Below are 20,746 nucleotides of genomic sequence, written 5' to 3'. Positions count from 1 at the left end.
CAAATAAATTGGTTAGTCTCTGAAATATAGCTGACTACTGAATATTTTAGGGTGAAAAGAAAAAAATACCTTATTCACTTGAAATTGTAGAGGAATTCAGGTAGGCAAAATATAATTACCTGTTTGGGATTTGTCCAGGAAGCTAGGCCTTAAGCCACTGCTCTTGTGAAAAGCCCCACATGTTGTTTAATGACCAAGTGTTCAAGCTCTGAGGTTTAAGTCTTCTCTGAAAGACTGACCCTTCAAAAGATTACTACCTCTGATCCTAAAAAGAATTAATATTTACCTGTTCCGTCACTTTGAAGCTTTTTCTTTCATATACCAGTTTTTTTTAACCAGAGTTTAACAAATGAATCTCTGCTCTCCACAGAGTATTCAGAGCCAGAGATTCTTTACTCAGGATATCAAATGCAAGATAATTTAGCATCAAGAGTAAACAGTTTTTGCCCCCTTCTGTTAAATATACTTTTTCCACTAGTCTTGAGGAAACAAAGTTGCTGTTGGAAATACTCACTGTATGCAAGGATGGCTTGTTAATTTATAGACACCAATTCAAAATACAGTTAATTTGTTTTAATCCCCTTTACAGTCTTTCAGATGTGTTGATTCTCAAGAAAGTCCTTCAGTGGAGGTTTTGTGGCAGGCTTTAGCTAGTCTAGTCTATTTTGAGTTAGATAGAGATTACTCGCTATTGAGCCTGCACTTTTTACCTGCTAGATTTGCCTACATGCTTTCATATGGCACAGGTCTTAATTTTTTGATTTTTTTAAGGGTAAAGTTGTGTCTACTTAAAACATAATTAGTTTGGGTAGAAAATGCTGGCTGAACCAAAACCTATTAGAGACCAAGTAATTTTATTCCCTACATTCTTCCGTGCTCTGTCCTGAATCTTACTTCTGACCATCGCTAAGTAAATAAAAACAACTATGGTCTCATTTTACAGTCTGGTTCCATTATTTCAGAAGTACACAGCAGTACAAGACCACAAAGTGGAATAGTTTGTTTTACTGGATCTCATTCTTCAGAGGGAGAGGGAGTAAGACTCAAAGTGTAATATACATAGACCATGAATTCTCAATCAGAATGTCACGACCATTCCATGTCTTTATGACTAGGTGCATCCTGAAACTTTTCTGGTGTAACGTAGATCATGGTATGGAAGAGGTTGAGGACTACTGACCTAGACAGTTGTGCAGTGCTGGAGTTAGGCAGGGAAATACCTTCTTGAGCCATATGTGAGCGCAGTTTACAAATCTGAAGCATAAGATTTGTTTGCCCTAACGTTAGCTTGTAGTACTGCAAATTCTATTAAGTCTTAAAGCTATCAATGTTTTTTAATGCGGAAAAAGCTACCTTTTGTCTCTGGAATGTTAGAAACTTTAAACACTTGGTGTTGGCTTTAGACTATCCTAAAAGGAAGATCGAGATAAGATTATCAAAAAGCACAATCAATTCTTTATGCAGTTTAGCAAAACTGTGCTACATGTAATATTTAAAGTTCAATTAGTCACATCCATTAGTTCATTACTGCAAGAGCCTGTTGTGCTATAGGATAGCCAAAAACCATGGTGATAGACTACAAAAGGACTTCTACATTAGCAGTAGTATTTTAAGACCTGTACAATGAAATTAAAAAAAAAAAATCTAGCATCCTGTAAATCACGCTCACTAGACAGGGTGGTTTTATTTTTTTGATACCAGATAATGTTGATTACTGTTTACTGTATTCTGGTAGCTTCTACAATGTGGTAAGCACATTCTACATATACAGAAAGACAAAAAGTTTTTGTCCCAGAGAGCAATATCAATTAGATTTTTTGCTGGAAGCTTAAGTTTAAGCCAAGCTCCCTATCCAAAGTAACTGAGCTTCAGCTTTTTAGACTAAGCAACAGGCCTGTGTTTTATCATACACTGTTACTGAGTGGATATGTTCAGGGTAACAAACATCACAAATAGAAATCCAATTAATGAATGTAATGTTTAACTTTAAATATACATCAGTGCAACTTAGTTGATACATATATTTTCACTTCCTTGAATATTTGACCCCTGCACCACAGGGTTTTAGATTGCAGTAACAGTCTTCATGTTAATAGGAAACACCACTAAATGTAGGGGTATTATTTTATTTCAAAATAATGGTAAATTCTGTCGTCCCCCCCCAAATTAGTATTTCCTTTCCTTTTAAAACTGTCAGGTACTACTGTTAGTATTCTGTTTTGAGGGTAATGAGTCTGCCATTCTGCACTTAGGGTTTCTGTCTTACGGTTTCCCTTGTCTCCATTAGAAAACATTAAAGGTTTCATAAGTATAAGGCTGTCGGGGTACAGCAGGTTAACTTGATAACTTCGGATTTTACACATCCTCTGCTTATTCAAAAAGTTAGAAACAGGATAAATTATGAAAAAAGTTACACATTATGAATGATGCTCTTCTAATCAGGCTTGTAGTTCTACTATGCAGACAGCCAAGTGGATGTTTCAGGTTAAATAAAAGAATGATGTGGAAGCTATTTCCTTATTTCTTAGTCATTTGGGGTATGTTCTTATCAAAGGATTTGGATATCTGACAATAGCATTTCTGTAACAAACATACATACTGTAGTTTCTTTGCACATCTCCATAATACATTTTAGGATAATTTCTTCCACTGTAGAATGAGAGAGTACACGCTTCTGTATTGTGAGCTAGATTATATTAAAGTAGTTAAGCCAAAAACCTACACTCTAGAAATGATGTAATAGAAGTGTAAGCAGTTCACTGCTAGGTTCAAGAATGTTTGTGTAAATAGGGCATTTTACTGATCTTCTCAAGTGTCACTGAATTCCCTTGTTAGCAAAAGTCTGATAAGGAGAAACACAGAAAAAAAATTCTGCTTTGCAAGAAACCATTGTTGCTGAGGCTTGTTCCTCAGCTCTCAATTTAAGTGAGCTTCACAAACGTTTCCTGTCTGCTAAGGAGATGTTTCAGAACGTATTCTGGTGTATAAAGATTATTCAGCTGTGCAGTTGCCCTTTAAGATGCAACAGAATTATACTCCAGAATTTAAACTTTCATCAGTAATTAAGTAGATTCAGAGGTTCAGTTGGATTTTACCTGAAGACTTTCCCCAAACTATAGTAACCTTGTGCAGTCACTGCTGGTAAAATCAAGGGGTGGTTAGAATGTGGAAGGCATTGCTTGTGTATTGCAATATCTAGGCATTTGAAAGCATGACTTACTGTAAAGTCATCTAATGTCCATGAAGAAGGTCTGATACAGCCCCAAATGGAGTCAAACTCAATTCTTTGCTCTTCCCCCATGTGGGATTTTGGCCTTTTGGAATAAATAGGCCTGAAGCTAGTGGACATACCACTCATCTGCCTTTTGCTGGAGGAAATTCATTGCCACTCCAGTGCAAACAAGTTATCAGCTGTCTCATTCTCTTGTAATTTAAGCATTTGCTGTAGGTGTTATTTTCAGCTGTTTATGATGGGCCTGTTTGTTTTGATTATGATAACATGCTTTTGGTGCCTGTGGAATGTATTTATTTTAAAATTATTTTAGAAAAAGATGTAGCAAAGCTTAATATACATGGGCATAATGGGATTTTAATATGGCATACCTTCCCAGATGTGGAGACATGGTCTTTCACAGTTTTCCTTTTGGCAACCCAGTGATTTGGTGTCTATTAGAGTTTAGCTTTCCAGCCACACCTGTGAGTCCTTCCGGTCTCAGGGATCAACAAAAACAGCTTTTCTTTACTACCCCAGTCCAGGCTCGCCATGCCTTCTTGCTGCCTCTCACCAGATCCTCAGGTGCAATAGACCTTCTCCCTTTCTGGCAAGATAGGCTGTCCATTCTGGTGGTAATGCTACTGAAAAGCTTAGGGCACGTATGCACCATTTGCTCCAGGTGGTGCGCTCAGGTTCTCTCTCTACTTGGGGTTTTGGTCTAGGGATCCCTTAGTAAGCAGTGACTGACCACAGCTCCAATCCATTGTCACTTCATAGAATGCTTGTTTCACTTGCCTAGACCACTTTCTACCTAAAGTCTACTTCTCTCCCTTTAGGTTTTTTTTTTTCCATTGGCCTGTCCTCAGGCCTATCCCACATCTTGGGCGTGCTGTGGAGCGCCCAACCTATTGTGTCTCTCTCACCCAGATTTCTGTAGGTTTTTCTCTCTTGGACCTAGATTTGGGAGAGCCTGCCCCCAAATTCTTCCTGATAGAGTTCAGGCTTATTATATTCTGTGGCCCTGCACCTCACATAACTGTCATCTGACTCTAGAGTCTCAGTCCTGTCATCTGGGAGATGGGCTACGCAGGCACATATGAGACTGAGCCCAGTTCCCTTAAAAGGGACTGCTCACTCTGACATATCTACTTCTATCAAGTGAGAAACATATAAAGACACTTAAAGTAATTTGAAACTTTTGTAAACTTTAAAAAAATGAGCGTCTAAATTATGACTAAGAAACATGTTTTCTTAAACCCTATTTTTACTAGTTTTGAAGTCTTTCTGCTCTCACTTGGAAAAGGAAATCTGTTTTACTGTCTAATTCATTAAATCACATTTAATGTCTTTGAAATACCATGACATTCTTTGCTAAGTTGATTTTTAAAAGAGTAATACAAATTCATTGTGTGTTCTATTTTTGACAGACACGTTCTTTGCTGGGTGTATTTGAAGAAGATGCTGCAGCAATTTCCAGTTACATCAACCAGTTGTATCAAGCCATGCGCCGAATTTACGATGCACAGGTTAAAATTGTAGCTGTTTTTCTATGCATTTAGAAAGCTTATAAAAAAACATTAACTACTTATTTGAACATGGGTAAACCGTATTTTTTAAACTATGGGTTAAAAATCAGATGAAAACTGGAAAATGCCATGTTTGCCAAGGTCTCCTAGTTTTGAAACAAGATTTGTCAGTTGGAAGAGTTGTGTTCTCTTTGTACTTAACACACCTTTTAGATGTCTAAATGATTTTTTTCTGAACAATTGCCATTGTGGCTGTAGTATTAGTTTATAAATACATTTGGACAGTTTCTTGTTGTGGTCACTTAATCTTGTTAACATTAGTTCCTGTAGCTTGTATTTTGCCTTATTTTGTTTCCATCTTCACTTGAATATGGTGGTGGTGCATTTGTGTGTGGGGGGGGGGAGGGAGCAGTTCTTTTCATGACCTACCTGTTTGTTATCTGCATGTTGCTTCATTGTGTTACCTTCCTTTTTTTGCTGTTTATTTCTGCACTGTCTGCTGTATGAAACTGCTTATGCAGCACTTTCCTGCGTCCCTGTCTACACAGTTATTTTAAGAAGTTTGTAACCAGTTAATGGAATGGTTTGTTTTAACAGTTTTCATCCCCACATGTAGTTAATACTCAGTAACTAAGGTGGCTGATGTGAACTAAATATTGTGTTGTCTGCAAATTGCAAGACAATTGCAAATTTGAATGCAAGTCCAAATTTTCATGCGTCTGATAACTCTACAGTGTGCATGATATGTATTGTTGCATTGACTTTCAGAAATACTCTGCATCTGCCACTCCAATTAATTAATTTCAGTGGGAGTTGTGGGTCTCAGCTCCTCTGAAAAATCTGGCTGTGTGTTTCGAGATGATTCCCATTTTAAACTTTTGTTCCATATTTCTATGTTTCCTCTTTATAAATATGATGCTCACGGTATATATTCGTTGGAAAGAAAATAGGATTAAACTGTTTCCCTTTTTTTAAAAAAAAACAGAATGAATTAAGTGCAGCAACTCATCTAACTTCAAAACTTCTAAAGGAGTATGAGAAGCAGGTACAGTATAAATCAGTTTCCCTTTGAAATAGTTCAGAATACATGCTTTTGTACATTAAAAAAGGTGCAATTCTTTTTCTTCCCGCACAGCAAAGTGCAAAACTCCACAGGTCTGATCCAGACAAAATGAACCATTGCAGCTGCTGGATCACAAGAAATTCACCAGCTACAGGGGTTGCTTTCTATTCTGTGTTGAAGATACCCAATCCATAGAACCTGCAGAATGCTAAACTAGACTTGCTGTGATTTTTTCACAGGGAAGCATCTTTAGGCTCAGCTCAGGTCCACAACCATGAATAATACTAGGAAAGGGAACTTCTTTGGCTGACCATCAATCATCTAGGGACATTTTAAAGAGACTGTAGCCCAAAAGCAGTGAGCCTTGCTAGATGGCAGCTTTAATTCTAGTAGTCATAAGAAGAGATTGTGTAGCCTAAAGATGTACCATGCTCCAGCAACCCAACAAGCAAGGAGGAATGGAGCCTGTACCCAGCCACAAAAATCTCCAGTGATTGGGAGGAGAAATCCCCACCCCCAAATTAGCAGATTTTATAAATCATGAAGCCCATAATTTGCTTCCCCACTGAAAGAAGAGTTATATTTCACATGCACAGTAGTGCCAGTAAGGGAAATGTGAGGAAATTTGTTATTTTTGAATGGTCTCTGTGGGCAGCCACCCTACCTTGGGGCTGCAGCTCATGGGGTGAGGCAGGCTACTGGAGCCTAGGCCTTCGTACTCTACCAGCTTCCAACCCAGGGCCTTGGCAGGCTGGTTTGGCTTTGCTTACCTCATGGTGCCTTGCATCAGTATCAAGTCAGGAAGTGACCCAAGGAAACTATCTTCCTGTGCATCCTATCCAGCCACCATCTGTTCTTGCAGAGCACCACCTTCTGGGCTTCTAGCCCTGGTCACAGTCTCTAAGTGCTGTGGTTCCTCAGTTTCCAGGCTTGGTTTTGGCACAGCTCAAGTCTTTCCCTGGAGCTCTCAGGGCACACCCTTCCGTCTGGCCCACCAGCCTCTGGCTGCCTTTTAAACCCCGCTTCGAAACCAAGCACGCTCCACAGGGGTGGAGAGGCGGGGCTTCCTTAGCCCAGAGTTGCTCCTTAACCCCTTCCCGTCCAATGAGGGGTTTATACACCCTGTCATAGTGCTGTAAATCAGAAGTAGTCAGCCCTTACACTCTTTCCTTCCATCTTCTGTGGAATGCAGCAGTGGGAAGTTCATTTATATGAACTTTATTCTTTTTCCTCCATTTTTTCCTCACCCCTGTTTGAGATTCCAAGTTGTTGCATAATTTACTGGTGTGAAGCTGGGAATTTTAGTTTCAAACCTTCCCCTAGATGGAGCCAGCATCATAACTTTCACAGCTTGTTCTTGTCAAGTCAGTTATAATGTTTAATCAAGTCCCTAGGTGTTCCAGAATCACTAAGAAAGGGATAGATAATAAGACAGAAAATATCGTATTGCCTCTATATAAATCCATGGTATGCCCATATCTTGAATACAGTATGCAGATGTGGTTGCCCCATCTCAAAAAAATATATATTGGAATTGGAAAAGATACAGAAAATGATTAGGGTATGGGACAGCTTCATATGCGGAGAGATTAATAAGACTGGGACTTTTCAGCGGGGAATATGATTGAGGTCTATAAAATGATGGGTGTGAAGAAAGTATTATTTATTCCTTTTCATAATACAATAACTAGGGGTCACCAAATGAAATTAATGGGCAGCAGGTTTAAAACAAACAAAAAAGTATTTCTTCACACAATGCACAGTCAACCTGTGTAACTCTTTGCCAGAGGATATTGTGAAGGCCAAGACTATAACAGGGTTCAAAAAAGAACTAGATGAATTCATGAAAGATAGGTCCATCAATGGCTATTAGCCAAGATGGGCAGGGATGGTGTCCCTAGCCTCTGATTGCCAGGTCTGGGTGTTGGTGGTAGGGGATGGATAACTTGGTAACTGCCTGTTCTGTTCATTCTCTCTGGGGCACCTGGCATTGGCTGCTGTCAGAAGACAGGATACTGGGCTAGAGAGACCTTTGATGTCGTAAGACCGTCCTTATGGTCTCTCACTACTGCTCTGTAATAGTAGTATAAGTCATGACAATATTACTATTTGTTGATTATACAAATTAGTCTTTTGAAAATGTGACATTTGTAGAGGTTTTTTGTTTGCAATGTTAATTTAAATTAGTTTGTTTTTCTTATTAAAAGAGACTAAATGTGGAATTTTACATTTCAAATCCACATTTTAAAGTCCATAAATATGAATGCTACTAACAATGTCCTTGTTGAATTAAAATTGCAGCAAGAAATTATCTTTAAGTCCTATTTTAATTTATTTTTAAAGTAGCTGTAATGTCTGTGTGGAATTTTTTTCAATATTACTATTTAAAAGCCAACAAATTTGGAATTATAAAAAAATCACTAATTAGAAATGTAGTGAATTTTGGTTATTTTGCTTTTATTATCACCAATGGCTTTGTTAGAAAATCAAAACTCTCAAGGCAGTCCTTAAAATTAGGGAGACAAGGTGGATGAGGTAATATCTTGTATTGGACCAACTTCTGGTGGTGAGAGAGACAGACTTCCGAGCCACACAATGCTCTGCTCTTCTTCAGGTCTGGGATGGGAACTCCCAACATCACAGCAAAATGCAAGGTGGAGCATTTTGCAGTGATCCTGGGCATTCCCCTCCCAGATGTGAAAAAGAGCTCAGTGTGGCTCGAAAGCTTCTCTCTCTTACCAACAGAAGTTGGTCCAATACAAGATATTACCTCATCCACCTTGTCTCCCTAATATCCTGGGACCAACATAGCTACAACTACACTGTATACTTAAAATTAGGATCAGTTAATTTTGCAGTATCTTGTTATAAGGAAACAGTAGCTCTGTACCACAGTAGTTTTTATTGCAACATAGCTAAGGTTAAGACTCTGTCACAGATATTTTTAGTAAAAGTCAAGGACAGGTTGTGGGCAATAAACAAAAATTCCTGGAAGCCTCCAACCTGTCTCGGACTTGTATTAAAAAATACCCTGACATGGGAGGGACAACAAACAGAGCACTCCCAGGGCTTGCAGCTGCTCCAGCCTTGCTGCTGCTCCTGCGGCAGGTGCTGAGCCCAGCTGCTGCAGCCCCAAGGAGGGCTGACCCAACTCTGGCTGCTGCTCCAGCAGGCCGCCCTGCCCCAGAAGAAGTCAGAGATCCTGGGACGTCACAGAACATGTGACCTCCGGGACAGAATGGTATCCTGAAACATAGTATAACCAAGCAACTCATGCTTCTATGAATTTTGTCATGATAATTACAGTAAATATAAATTCCATGCCTGCAAGTTTTGGTATGCTCAATAATAAGCTGTCTGGCATAATTTGTAATTAACATTGTTTAATTACATGCTTATCAAATAAGTATTTAAAATGTGTACTAAATTTTCCCATTTTAATAATTGTAGCATATCTGCTCAGTGCTTTGCATTAAATATAACTAAAACAAAATCTCTATCAAAAAACCTGCTATCTTCAAAGTTGCTTTTCCTCAATAAAACCTGAAAATAATAGTGTTGACACAAGGACATAATGACTTTCAATATTGAATATAATGAGATACACTTTAGAGATGGCATGGGAATGATATCCTGACTTGCTAGATCCTGCCGGTATGTGAATTTCCTCATTTCAATTAGGTTTTAGTTACAGCTTTGATGGTCTTTCAATGGATATAAGGTATAAATCTCTCAGTCTTGCAGTCTTTACTGAGGCAAAACTCATTAAGTGTGTATATATAATTGCTAAGAATTAGGTATCAGAATTCAATAGAATTGAGCCCTGTATTTTATTTTTTGGTTTACTTTTCTATTACGATGGAAGGCTAGGTTGTTTGTTCTTAGACTTTCTGATAGTTTAGAAAATTGCTGACACCACTGTGAAGAAGAGAAATGCTTAAAATGCACCACAAAACAACCTAAAACAAAATTAACATGTTAAAACTTGAGGATTCACATGCATTTTCTAATCAAAGATAATAAAGGGTGGAAAATAGTATTGCCAACCTCATATTCAAAAATGGTGAGGGAGAGAGGGAATCACCCTACCAAAAAAACATGATTAGTTTAAAGTATGACATTTTCAGCAATAAATTTGGGATTTTTTATTTGCATTCTGGATTTTGAACCTTCAGGATCCTACTTTCAAGCTTCTCTCCATAATCATGAAGGCTAGAAGTTTTGCTCTACTTAAGACATTTTTTTTAATCACATGATTGAGAGGTCTGGGGGTTTAAGGAAAACACCAAATCTAAAATTGAGAGAGTTGACAAAACTGGAATAATAATGTCATTATCCAGAGAAGTCAAGCTTGAATCTTTCCCAATACTAGAACTAATCTGACAGATTTTTAAAAGAGGTAACTATTTATGTAGTTGTCATAAATATTCTTTGTTAACATGAAAGTAATAAGCTACTCTGCAAAATGTCCTATGAAGTAATTACAGTTACTGACTCTAAACATGGGTATTTTAAGTTCCTATATTTTTCCTTTCAAAATAATTAAACAACCAGTATGTTATTAGGTTACAGCTTTCTTCTGTCATCCACAAGGATGTGTCAACATTTTCTTTTTTATTTTTATAGCGTTTTCCATTAGGGGGCGATGATGAAGTTATGAGCTCTACCCTACAACAGTTTTCAAAAGTGATAGATGAGGCAAGTGTTGAATGTGTTTGGCTTACCTTTAACCTTTTCTTAGTCATGTATAGATTTCTCAACTGACTATCATTCTTGGCTTTGTGTTAGAATGAGCATTCAGAAATAGCTTTTATTTATTTATTCATGATGGTAACACTTTTATTACTTGCCCTTGACACAGTATAAAATTGTGTGGCCTGAAGATAGAGAATCAATTCAGTGAAGTAAGATTACATTGTTTCTAAACAATGTACTTTTTATGTCCTGTAACTTTATGTAGGCATCTGCCATAAAAATTGTTACACTACAGAACTAGAAGGTAGCGGATTTATAGTATAAGTATTAATTGTAGACATAAATTGATTCCCCTTTCTTCAATATCTGTTCACACCAAAGTGAATAAACTCTTTAAATCAAGGGAAATTTCAAATATACACTATCATTTATAATTAATGTTGAGGTAGCACCCCAAAACTGCAGTTAAAATAGGGGACCCATTGTACTAGACATTTGAAGATGCCATTTTTGGTCAAACCAGTGCAGACCAATTTAAGACATGATGAAGCAAGTGAATGTAAAAACATAATAGGAAGGAAATTGGAAGGGATGGGGAAGAAAAGGGTAACAGTAATTTTCCACACTTAATATGAGGTTTCTGCATTGATAGTTCCATAACTTACTTCTCTATATTTAAAAAGCTTTTATCAGGAACTCTTATTGGCTCTCTATCCAGCCATGATCATTTTGCTATTTTATGTGGGCATCACAACAACAATGGATCTTGAGGAGGGATTTGAAGGAGGACAAGGCAATTGAGACGTTACACATTCATTTGGCGAAGATGCTCCATGAAGAGTAGCATGGCAGTAACTGTAATGGTGCTTGAGGGGTTAAGTGACAATCAAGGTTGGCATAGTTGTCATGATGGAAAAGTGGCTTGATAAGGTAGAAGAGCAGAAAGTAGGTAAGGTCATAATTGTGAGGTATTAAAGGTGTGAAAAAGAAGCTTCACTTGGATGCAGTGTAAATGGCAGACAGTGGAGGGATTCAAAGAGGGACGATATGGTGAGACTCACAGGGACATGCCTTTATTGGACTAGAGAAGGGTGATATAGGTTACAGCATTAAATGTTGGAGATGATGAGATGTTGAGGAGAATTTTAGCTATGTGGACAAAGAGAAAATGTTTTTGAAGAAGCAGCCATGGAATTTGGACATGGCCTGGGTGTTAGGGCCAAAAAAGGGAGGAGTCAAAGGTTACCCACCCCAAAGATTATAGGCCAGGGCTGTAGAGAAGATGGTGGTGTCATCAACATTGACAGAAAATGGGGGGGATGGGAAGGACTTGGGAGGGATAAGTAAGGAATTCTCTTTTAGCCACATTAAGTTTACATTGATGAAGAGTCAGAGAGGTTGTGATGTGGGATTGGATGATGGAAGACAGATCAAAATTTGAGAGGTAGATTTGGGAGTCATTAGCATAAAGATAGATAAAGATTAGATTTAGATAAAGATTCAGTTGCTATCAGATAACCGAGAGAGTGAAAATATATAAAGGGAGAAGAAGAATGGGCCAAGAACAGAGCTCTGTAGAACTCCCACAGAAAGTTGTTAATGAGATAAGTACATGCTGAAGAAGTCAGGGAGAAGGGAGAACCATGAGAGGATAGAGTCCTGAAAACTTCAGCTGGATAGGAATTTTTCTGATGAATCAGGGTGTAACCCAAGGTGCCTAGGGCATCCCACACTGGAAATGCCAACGACAGGGAAGGCTGCAAAAAAGAGAGATGATTTCCCCAAAACTGGTCGTTAACACTGTAGTTAGATTCATCAACCAGTCACAAACTCTGCTCTTGATCCACCGCACTCGTTTATCAAGAAGCTGAAAGAAAAGAAATCACATAACCCCCTTTATTGCATTCCACTCTCTCGCTCTGAATCAGCAAATAGATCCAGTAAAGTGAGAAGTTACTTAAATCTCTGTTTACTCTACAAAATGTTCTTCTGATCCCCAAAGGGCCAGCCGCACTACCAGATCAGTACTAGTTTGGATCTTACCCAAAATACCATGCTGCCAGCCAATCCTTTAGCATCTAAAAATGGTTTATTAGAAAAGAAAAGAATGAGAAGAGAGTTGTTAAATGATCAAAGCAATCAGATACACACATATGACTTCAGAGTCCATATATCAGGTCCTTAGCAGCATTGGTGAATTTGCTTGCTTGTAAAATCCTTCTGCAACACATCCAAAACTTGGATGGGTTTATCAGTCCTTTGTTCAAAGCTTCAGTTTGTAGAGAAGTTACTCCAGAGGTGAGAAGCAGGGTTAAAGATAAAATGGAGATGTTGCAGTTGCCTTTTTATCTCCTTTGCCATGTGGCTTGTACATCCTTTGCCCCAAACACAAGCTCACAGCACATAGGCATGGAAAACCAGTGTTGCCAACTCCACATAACAGGAAGTCACCAGACAAACCCTGAAAAGTCACTAGCTGTAGCTGTTTAAGCACTCAAAAGGAGTTAAAAATGTCACTGAACAAAATTTCCAGAGAATTCAACAGAGAATTTCATATATATATACACACGCAAGTGTAGTCACAAAATCATTCACAAGCAGCTCACTAGTGTTAATAAAATCCATTCCATGCTCTTTGTAGTATATTCTGTTGCACAGCAGAAGCAACTACAAAAATACATGGTCATCATCAGGAGGGTGCCTCTGCTCATTAGGAAGGAAACTGTAGCCGTCTGCTCACTGGGAAGTGCACTCTGTACGCTGCAGCCCAGGTTGGCTGGGGTTGGTTAATTTCAGCTGAGCTTCCCTTTCTTGCCAGCCTGGATTTGAGCTGACAGGTTAGTGAAAGGGAAAGTCCAGAACCAGAGAGAAGAGGACATTCACCTGACCTGAGCTTGGCACAGGGAGCCAAGAAAATAGATTTAAAAACAAAAATCTGCTAGTCGGACCCCTTTCCCCTGCTTCGAGGTTTCATTTCTGAAAACAGCTGGGCAGCTAACCCGAGGCCAAGCCAGGGCAAGGAGTAAAGGGGAACTGAAATCAAGCCAGCTCTACCTTTGATCCTGTAGTAAGGGCTTCATTCAGGGAGGCACAGTGCCCCCCCACCCCATTGGGGCACATGGGCCTGTCTCATCTCACCTCACCTTCCCAGCTCTTCTCGCTGGCTCAACTGCCTTCCCCCGCCCTGCCCACTTCATTAGCCATCTTTCCCTGCATCACAGGGTGTGCTACCTACTGTGGAGCGGTGAGAAAGAACACATCTGGGTAAAAACAAACCCTGGTTAATGTGCTGCTCTCTCCAAAATGCACCTGGCTTTAGCAAAGTATTTAATTAGCTGCCACAAACTTCTTTTCCTCGCCTGCAGATTATAGTGATCTCAGCCCAAGAAACAGTGGAATGTGATTCCTTCTGAGGACGTGGTCAATTGAGATGTAACTACATTGACTTGGTATGCAATAGAATGTAGTAAGAAGAGCATGGAATGGATTCTATTAACATTATTGAGCTGCTTGTGAATGATTTTGTGACTATAGATATTGGTACCTTCTTTCTCTGAATGTCACTGTTATTGGCAGTGAAAGTCACTAGATTTGTCACTGGTCACTTTGATGTTTATTTTCTCACTAGGGAAACCAAAAGGTCACTAAATTTGGTGACAAAAAGTCCTAAGTTGGCAACATTGGGGAAAGCTCTTGGAGTCCTCTGTCCACAGGCATGTCCCTTCAGGTCCTGCTGACTCATAGGCTTAGTCCCTGGCTTCTCTCAATGGGTTCATTGTACAGCTTATTGCCTTTGATAGGCCATAGAGCAGGCTGGATAATGCTGATGCCAATCTGTCTGGGTATCACCCAGATACACAGCACAAGTTTGAGTTATCAAGTATACCACACGTTTATATGTATGTTTGAGTTATGAACAAGCTTATCCTATTTAGCAAATCATAACTTTTCCACTGTTAACTTACATGGCATATCTTGTGTAAGATTCATTGCACTTTTGTAATATTGGTATCGATAATATTATAAATGGTCACCTATATTCCATACAGCATCTCACATGGTTTTGTTGGAAAATGCAGATTCATCGGACCCAAAATGTTTTGCAGAAACGTGTGGTTCAGTCCTCCAATGAACAACAGGCAAGGTTATGATAAAACCAAGCCTAACTGCCTCACAGTTTGCCTGAAAGGCCGCTGGGGAATCTGGGCTTCCAGGGTCTGGGTCTGCCCAAATAGGCAGGCTGCCCTAGGGCTGGAGACCCCAGAGTCCATGGCTCTGGGCAGCCTTGACATGCAGCTAGTCCCAGGGTTTCTTGGGTTTCTGCTGCTGTAGAGATGGAAGCACCCGTTTCCGAAACCCTCAGGTCAGCTACAGCTCTGGCTGCCAGGGCATCTAAGCTTCTGGCTCCCTCTCAGTCCGCTGCTGACCGGGAGCTCACAGATCCTGCGAGCCATGGCTGAACCAGGAGCCTCGGGGTGGAGCTTCCAATGTCAATTTTGTTTGTTTGCTTAGTTCTATTCCTAAACAAAAACTAGACATTTCTAAATTTCCCCTGGAACAGAAATTGTGATTTTTTTTTTTCAATCAGCTCTGTTGAAAACCAAGAGAGGACAAGTTTTCAAGAAAGGTATAATTATCAGCTAAAAAGCGATATGCTTATTCAGTTTCCATACATAATTAAATGTTTTCCATACTGACCTATTTTATTATAACACAAATCTGCAGGATCTCAGTGTGCTTTGGCATTCCTCCACATAGATACAAAGACTATATTTTTTAATATCTATCTACAGTGTGTAAACTTAAGTTCTCCTAAAGGTGATCTACAAAAGTTGAATAAAAAAATCCTTCCGTTACTGCAACATGTACTTCATGCTGTTAGCTGCAAGGCTGAGGGGGACTCAGTTACTTTTTAACATGCATTTAAAATTAAAACTCTGTATTGAATGTCCTTTTTAGCTTGAAGTAGTTTGCAAACATGGCTGAAGCTCAGGAGAGATATTTTAATGACTTGCTTGTCATCTGTAAGTGAAATTTATACCAAAGCAACTTTGTTCATGGAGGCTATTAAAGCCAAGCGGAACTGCAGTTAGTAATATTTTCCAAAAACTACTTATAGCTGACTATTTGCTCTTTTGTTTTTTTCCCCTTACAGCTCAGTTCTTGTCATGCAGTACTTTCAACTCAACTAGCTGATGCCATGATGTTTCCCATTACTCAATTTAAAGAAAGGGATCTGAAAGGTAGAGTAGTCAAACTGGTTCATACAGTAGTTTTTATCCATAGCTCTTGCTCTACCTAATTACAGGCTACATCACTTAATTTACACTGGAATATACTCCAGCTGTCTCAAACTTGTATATTTTTAATGTAAATCATTGACATTAGAACTGCTAAACAGATATTTTAAAAAACTTTGTCCATGTTTAAAGGAATTAACCCTATGTCATGTCAACAAACATGGTAATTTCTTTCTGCAAATAAACGGTTCTGTTCAAGATCTAATTTTTGCAATAGCCTTTCACATAGGTGATCCCAGTAAAAATCAGGTTTCAGTTAAAAGATATAAATAATTTGTAGGTTGTAGCCTATTTCCCAAGGATGTTTGTCCACATCCAATGCCACCATATAAACTTGTAATGACTGGCAGTCTCTATTCAGAGTAGATCAACAGTATAATAGGTCTGGATTTCTAAGGTGGTTTGCCTGACACTGCTGGTAAAATAGTTGGCTTTAGCAAATGCTTACAGTTTGTGAGCACTTTATTTTATATTAAACAAAATAAGATGCACTTCTTTAATAATGTGAAGTGGGTAATTATTGTAGATTTTATTTGCATACTAAATTTACTAGACTATTGAATACTGGTTTCAAGTATGTAAAATACGATGAAGTTTTTAAAAAATAACTAATTAAAATTCCTAACGTAAGACATTCCATACTAATAATGTGGACACTATACTGAAGGAAAAACAATGGCTCTGTCATAATCCGGATAACTCTTTGTGGATTTCAGAAAAGATTATTTTCCTTTTCTGTAGGTGCGATGCCAGGTTGCAGAAGTGATTATGGAACAAAGTAGACAATGTTATTTTTCAGAACAAGGAAGCAATGGTATTTTTCCAGTCAAGTCTAAAATTACTTTTCATAGTCCTCAAGGGTGGCCATTAACTATGTAGTGGTTATTGAAAATGGTTCCTGATGCCATACTTGCAGCTGAAAATTTGCTCATTACAAAAGTGCAAAACCTGCAACTGAGGTTGCAACTCTAATGAGACCATGCTCCTCCTTTATATATTCTACAAACACTTCCCGTTTACGTCAGTTACCTAGCTGTGGAAGTGCTTGACGTTCTCATGGACCCAGAGATAGAGGCCACTTTTCTTCAATCTTTTAAAAAGAAAACTAGAACACTATCAAATATTCACATTATAATAATGTTATATTTTCTTCTGATATTGGTCTCTTATTCAAATATAATATTCTTTGCAGAGATATTGACTTTAAAAGAAGTTTTCCAAATTGCCAGCAATGGTAAGTACACCTGAAAAGTTTAATTTTCCTGTGAATGTTTGTACGACAGAATATAACATCAGGAGGTAGGGTGGGGATTTAAAAGGGATTTTCAATGAACATAACTTTCCTAGCTTTCTTTGAAAATCCCAGTCTCGAGTCTCAAAGGTTTACGGAAAACTGGAGTCATAAAATTAGTTTGTTTGGTGGCAAGGTGAGCCTCCATAGCCCTGCCCTGATACTGCTCACCCTGCCTCAGTCCCCTCCACCACCCACTTCCCAGGAAACTCACAGATAGTAATCTCTCTTAGCACCACATGGCAAGGTATTAGTAACAAACTTAGACAATAGTTCTGAATGCTACATAAACAAAAGAATCTTCTGCTTCTCCTGGGCCCAGGTCTCATTTCTTTTCTGCTCTCCTACAAAGCACTGACTTTCAGAGCTTTTTTTTCCTCTGGGAGTATCCTATTTTCCAGGGCCAGGCACAGGAGCAGCTTCCCTCCTGTAACCCTCAATCCTTCTTCAACCTATTAACCTGGGGATTACCCTTCTCCAGGGCTTACCAGAAGAGCCAACTGCCCTTCTACAGCTTTCTACTCTAACTGAGCTCTCTTGCCCTTTGAAGTCATTCAATGACCCCTTCCTAGCTAGGTCTAATAATTGAGCAGAGCTATCTGATTCCTAGATGGGAGAGTAGCTGTTCTGTCACAGGCAAAGCTGGGCCTGACTCCCTTTAAGGGGCCAGTCAGCCTGTGACAACTTACTTACAATACCTTAATGAAAACATAACTGAAAATTAATGCAGTTACTACTAACTGATGGAAACAAAACACTAAATATAGTAAAATTAGAATGACAGCGTATTGCTGTTTAGGTCTTAGTTGGTTTATGAATTTCTGTGCTCTATGAAATAGGGATTTGCTTAATTAATGGAAGTTTAGTTCCCTAAAATTGCTATTTCATATTTATTTTTTCTGTGTTGGGTGTGGTAATGTTGGTTTAAAAATGTAGTTGGTGTTTGTTGGAGAGGGGAGAATGCACTATTTAGTCAGGTTTCAGAGTAACAGCCGTGTTAGTCTGTATTCGCAAAAAGAAAAGGAGTACTTGTGGCATCTTAGAGACTAACCAATTTCTTTAATGTTAACCCTTTTCGTATATGCTAATAAAGGGGACAAGCTTTAGATGGAATCTATTTTCTTTTACAGAATAGAATATGCAAATAATTTTATTAATAAAAGTGCTTCTCCATTTCAGAAACTGTCACTTGACCACTTTGAAGAATAATAGGTATTTAGGGAAAGTTTTCCTGACAGTTCCTGTTTCTAATTTTTGTGAAGATACTTGCATAGCTGTTTAGAATTTGTCTCCAGTTTAGGTAGCTAGAGTAGTAGAACGATAGTCAAGAGAACAAAAATTCTTCTTCAAGAGATGTCCTTATGAGTGCTCCACTCCAGGTGTTGGTGCGTCCCTGCGCCTTAGCTCAGAGATTTTTACAGTAGTACTCGTACCAGTCATGCAAGCACAGAGCCTGCCTCCCTGCTCTGCGTGTACCTTAATAGTGCGCGTGCACGACTGGTCTCCTGAGTTCTTTCTCTACCGTCCCCGTCCGGTGCTCAGCAGACTCATTAGAGAATTTCTTCTCTTCCTTGTTCAACTTGTTTTCCCTCTTAGTTTAGCTTACCAGTAATAGTTAAGTACCCTTTCCCTTCTCTTCTCTTTATATATAAAAAAAAAAAAATTTGTTCCTGTCAGTGCAGCCGCTTCTGACATGCATGGCTCTCCAGGTTTTAAGTGCTGCTCTAACTGTAATGATGCCGTCCCTCTTTCAGATGGCCATTTGGCCATTCTAAATGTATTAAATGTTTGGGGGAGTCCCACATCCCCCAAAAATGTGCCCACTGCAGCAAGTTGAAATCCAGGGCACACAAAGACAGGGAGCTGCGGCTAAAACTGCTCCTGCTGCAAAAATCTCTCGGACCAGTCTCAGATCCGGGCTCTGACTCTGCTGTACACTGCAGCCCCGCCTACTTCAAAGAGCCCAAAAAAAACCCTAAAAAAAAAAAAAAGCTGCGGCGGTCACACTAACCTCCGGTGCCAAGGCTTCAGGCTTTCAGTTGCTGGCCTCTCACTTGGCACTGTTCAGCACCACAATGGAAGCAGTGCCGATGTATACGAGCCTGCCTGACCGGCCACAGGCTCCTCTCGCTCTCCCGGCACCGTCAGCCTTTGAGTTAGCTGGCTGTGACAGAACAGAGGAATCCCACCTCACAACAAATTCCTCTCACTCAGCCCTCCCCTCACAGAGGCACTGTGGCACTGCAGTTCACACACACAAGGGGACTCCTGGTGTCACCTAACTTGCAGTCACCCCTACTTAACACCTACTTCTCTCTAGACCCTCAGGCAAGGTCCACACAGCTTTCCTCCAGTGATGAGGAATCTGGGTTGTGGGGAGAATTTTCACCTTATCAGATCTCCTGTCCACAGACCCCACTCAAGAGAGGTCATAGAAAAGCTGCCTCGTCCTACTCCGAGGGTCATGCCCCATGGTGTGTGAACCCCTGGATGGCACCACCCATGCCCTTCCCACCACAGTGGCAATATTGGGCTCCTTATACTCAGGACCACGCTCATTATACCAGTGCAGCCAGGTGTGAGACCAGTTGTTCTGCCTGATGAAGCATTGCTTCCTCCCTCCTTCTCTGACGTCTTCGGACAACTTCTCAAAATTTCAAGACCTGTTTAAAAAAGTTGCCAATGAGCTACGAATTAACCTGGAGGAAGTTCCTGAACAGCAGCATGAGCTAACTGACATCCTGCCGCCCTCGTCTTCTTCTAGAATTGCATTACCTATCAATGCTGCCCTTTTAGAATCTGCCACAGCCATTTGGCAAACCCCGGTTGCAAGCCTACCTACGTGTAAGAGAGTAGACCGAAAGTACTTTATTCCTTCCCGCTCCATCCCTTTCCGACAAGGACAGTAAGCGATTAGATCTGCTTGGACGTAAGGTATACGCTTCTTCCACGTTGCAGTTTTGCATTGCTAATTATACAGCTGGTCTAGCAAAGTACGATCACAAAAATTACAATAAATTCATGGACTTTATTGATCACATTCCAGAAGAAAAGAAACAACAATTTACAGCCATAGTTTCCGAGGGACAAATCATCTCCCGCACTACTCTTCAAGCTGCCCTTGATGTGGCCAATACTGCAACACGGTCCACTGCCGCAGCAGTCATGTTGCACTGAGGGTCGTGGCTCTCCTACTCTTCCTTTCCCAGGGAGGTCCAGAGTACCATTGAGGATCTCCCCTTCGACGGTGACAAACTATTCGCCTCCATCACAAATGACGTACTCCACTCCGTGAAGGACTCCAGGGCAACTCTCCGCTCTCTAGGAATTCAAACCCCTATGTCAGGGTTCCCTTCCCCCTCTGAACTCTAGGGTACAGATGTCTGGCCCTGCACGAAAGACCCCCTAAGCTTATTTCTACCAGCTTAGGTTAAAAACTCCCCAAGGCACAAATTCTCCCTTGTACCTTGGATTAGGTAACTGCCACCACCAAGTGATTTAGACACACTCAGGGAAAGGACAACTTGGAGTTCCTACTCCCCCCAATGTCTCCCAAGTCCCCATACCCCCTTTCCTGGGGAGGCTTGAGAATAAACAAGATGAGCACAGACCAACCTTGGGTTTTTTTGTTTTTTTTAGGACACTAAAAAAAAAAAC

General features: G+C 39.8%; 1 protein-coding gene across 3 annotated transcripts in view; it reads left to right on the top strand.

Moving 5' to 3' along the window:
* APPL1 (adaptor protein, phosphotyrosine interacting with PH domain and leucine zipper 1) overlaps nt 1-20,746 on the top strand; it is a 53,988-nt gene that overhangs the window by 2,120 nt on the left and 31,122 nt on the right. For 2 of the 3 annotated variants that reach the window (XM_073351491.2, XM_073351492.2), the window contains exons 2-6: nt 4,642-4,740; nt 5,726-5,785; nt 10,430-10,501; nt 15,654-15,741; nt 16,991-17,032. In XM_073351491.2, coding sequence (XP_073207592.1) covers nt 4,642-4,740; nt 5,726-5,785; nt 10,430-10,501; nt 15,654-15,741; nt 16,991-17,032 — 361 coding nt within the window. The remainder of the gene's footprint in view (nt 1-4,641; nt 4,741-5,725; nt 5,786-10,429; nt 10,502-15,653; nt 15,742-16,990; nt 17,033-20,746) is intronic. The other variant, XM_073351493.2, reaches the window with a different exon arrangement.

The sequence above is a fragment of the Lepidochelys kempii genome, chromosome 7, assembly GCF_965140285.1.
Source record: "Lepidochelys kempii isolate rLepKem1 chromosome 7, rLepKem1.hap1, whole genome shotgun sequence".
Taxonomy (NCBI): domain Eukaryota; kingdom Metazoa; phylum Chordata; order Testudines; family Cheloniidae; genus Lepidochelys; species Lepidochelys kempii.
This window is presented reverse-complemented; position numbering and strand designations above follow the sequence as displayed.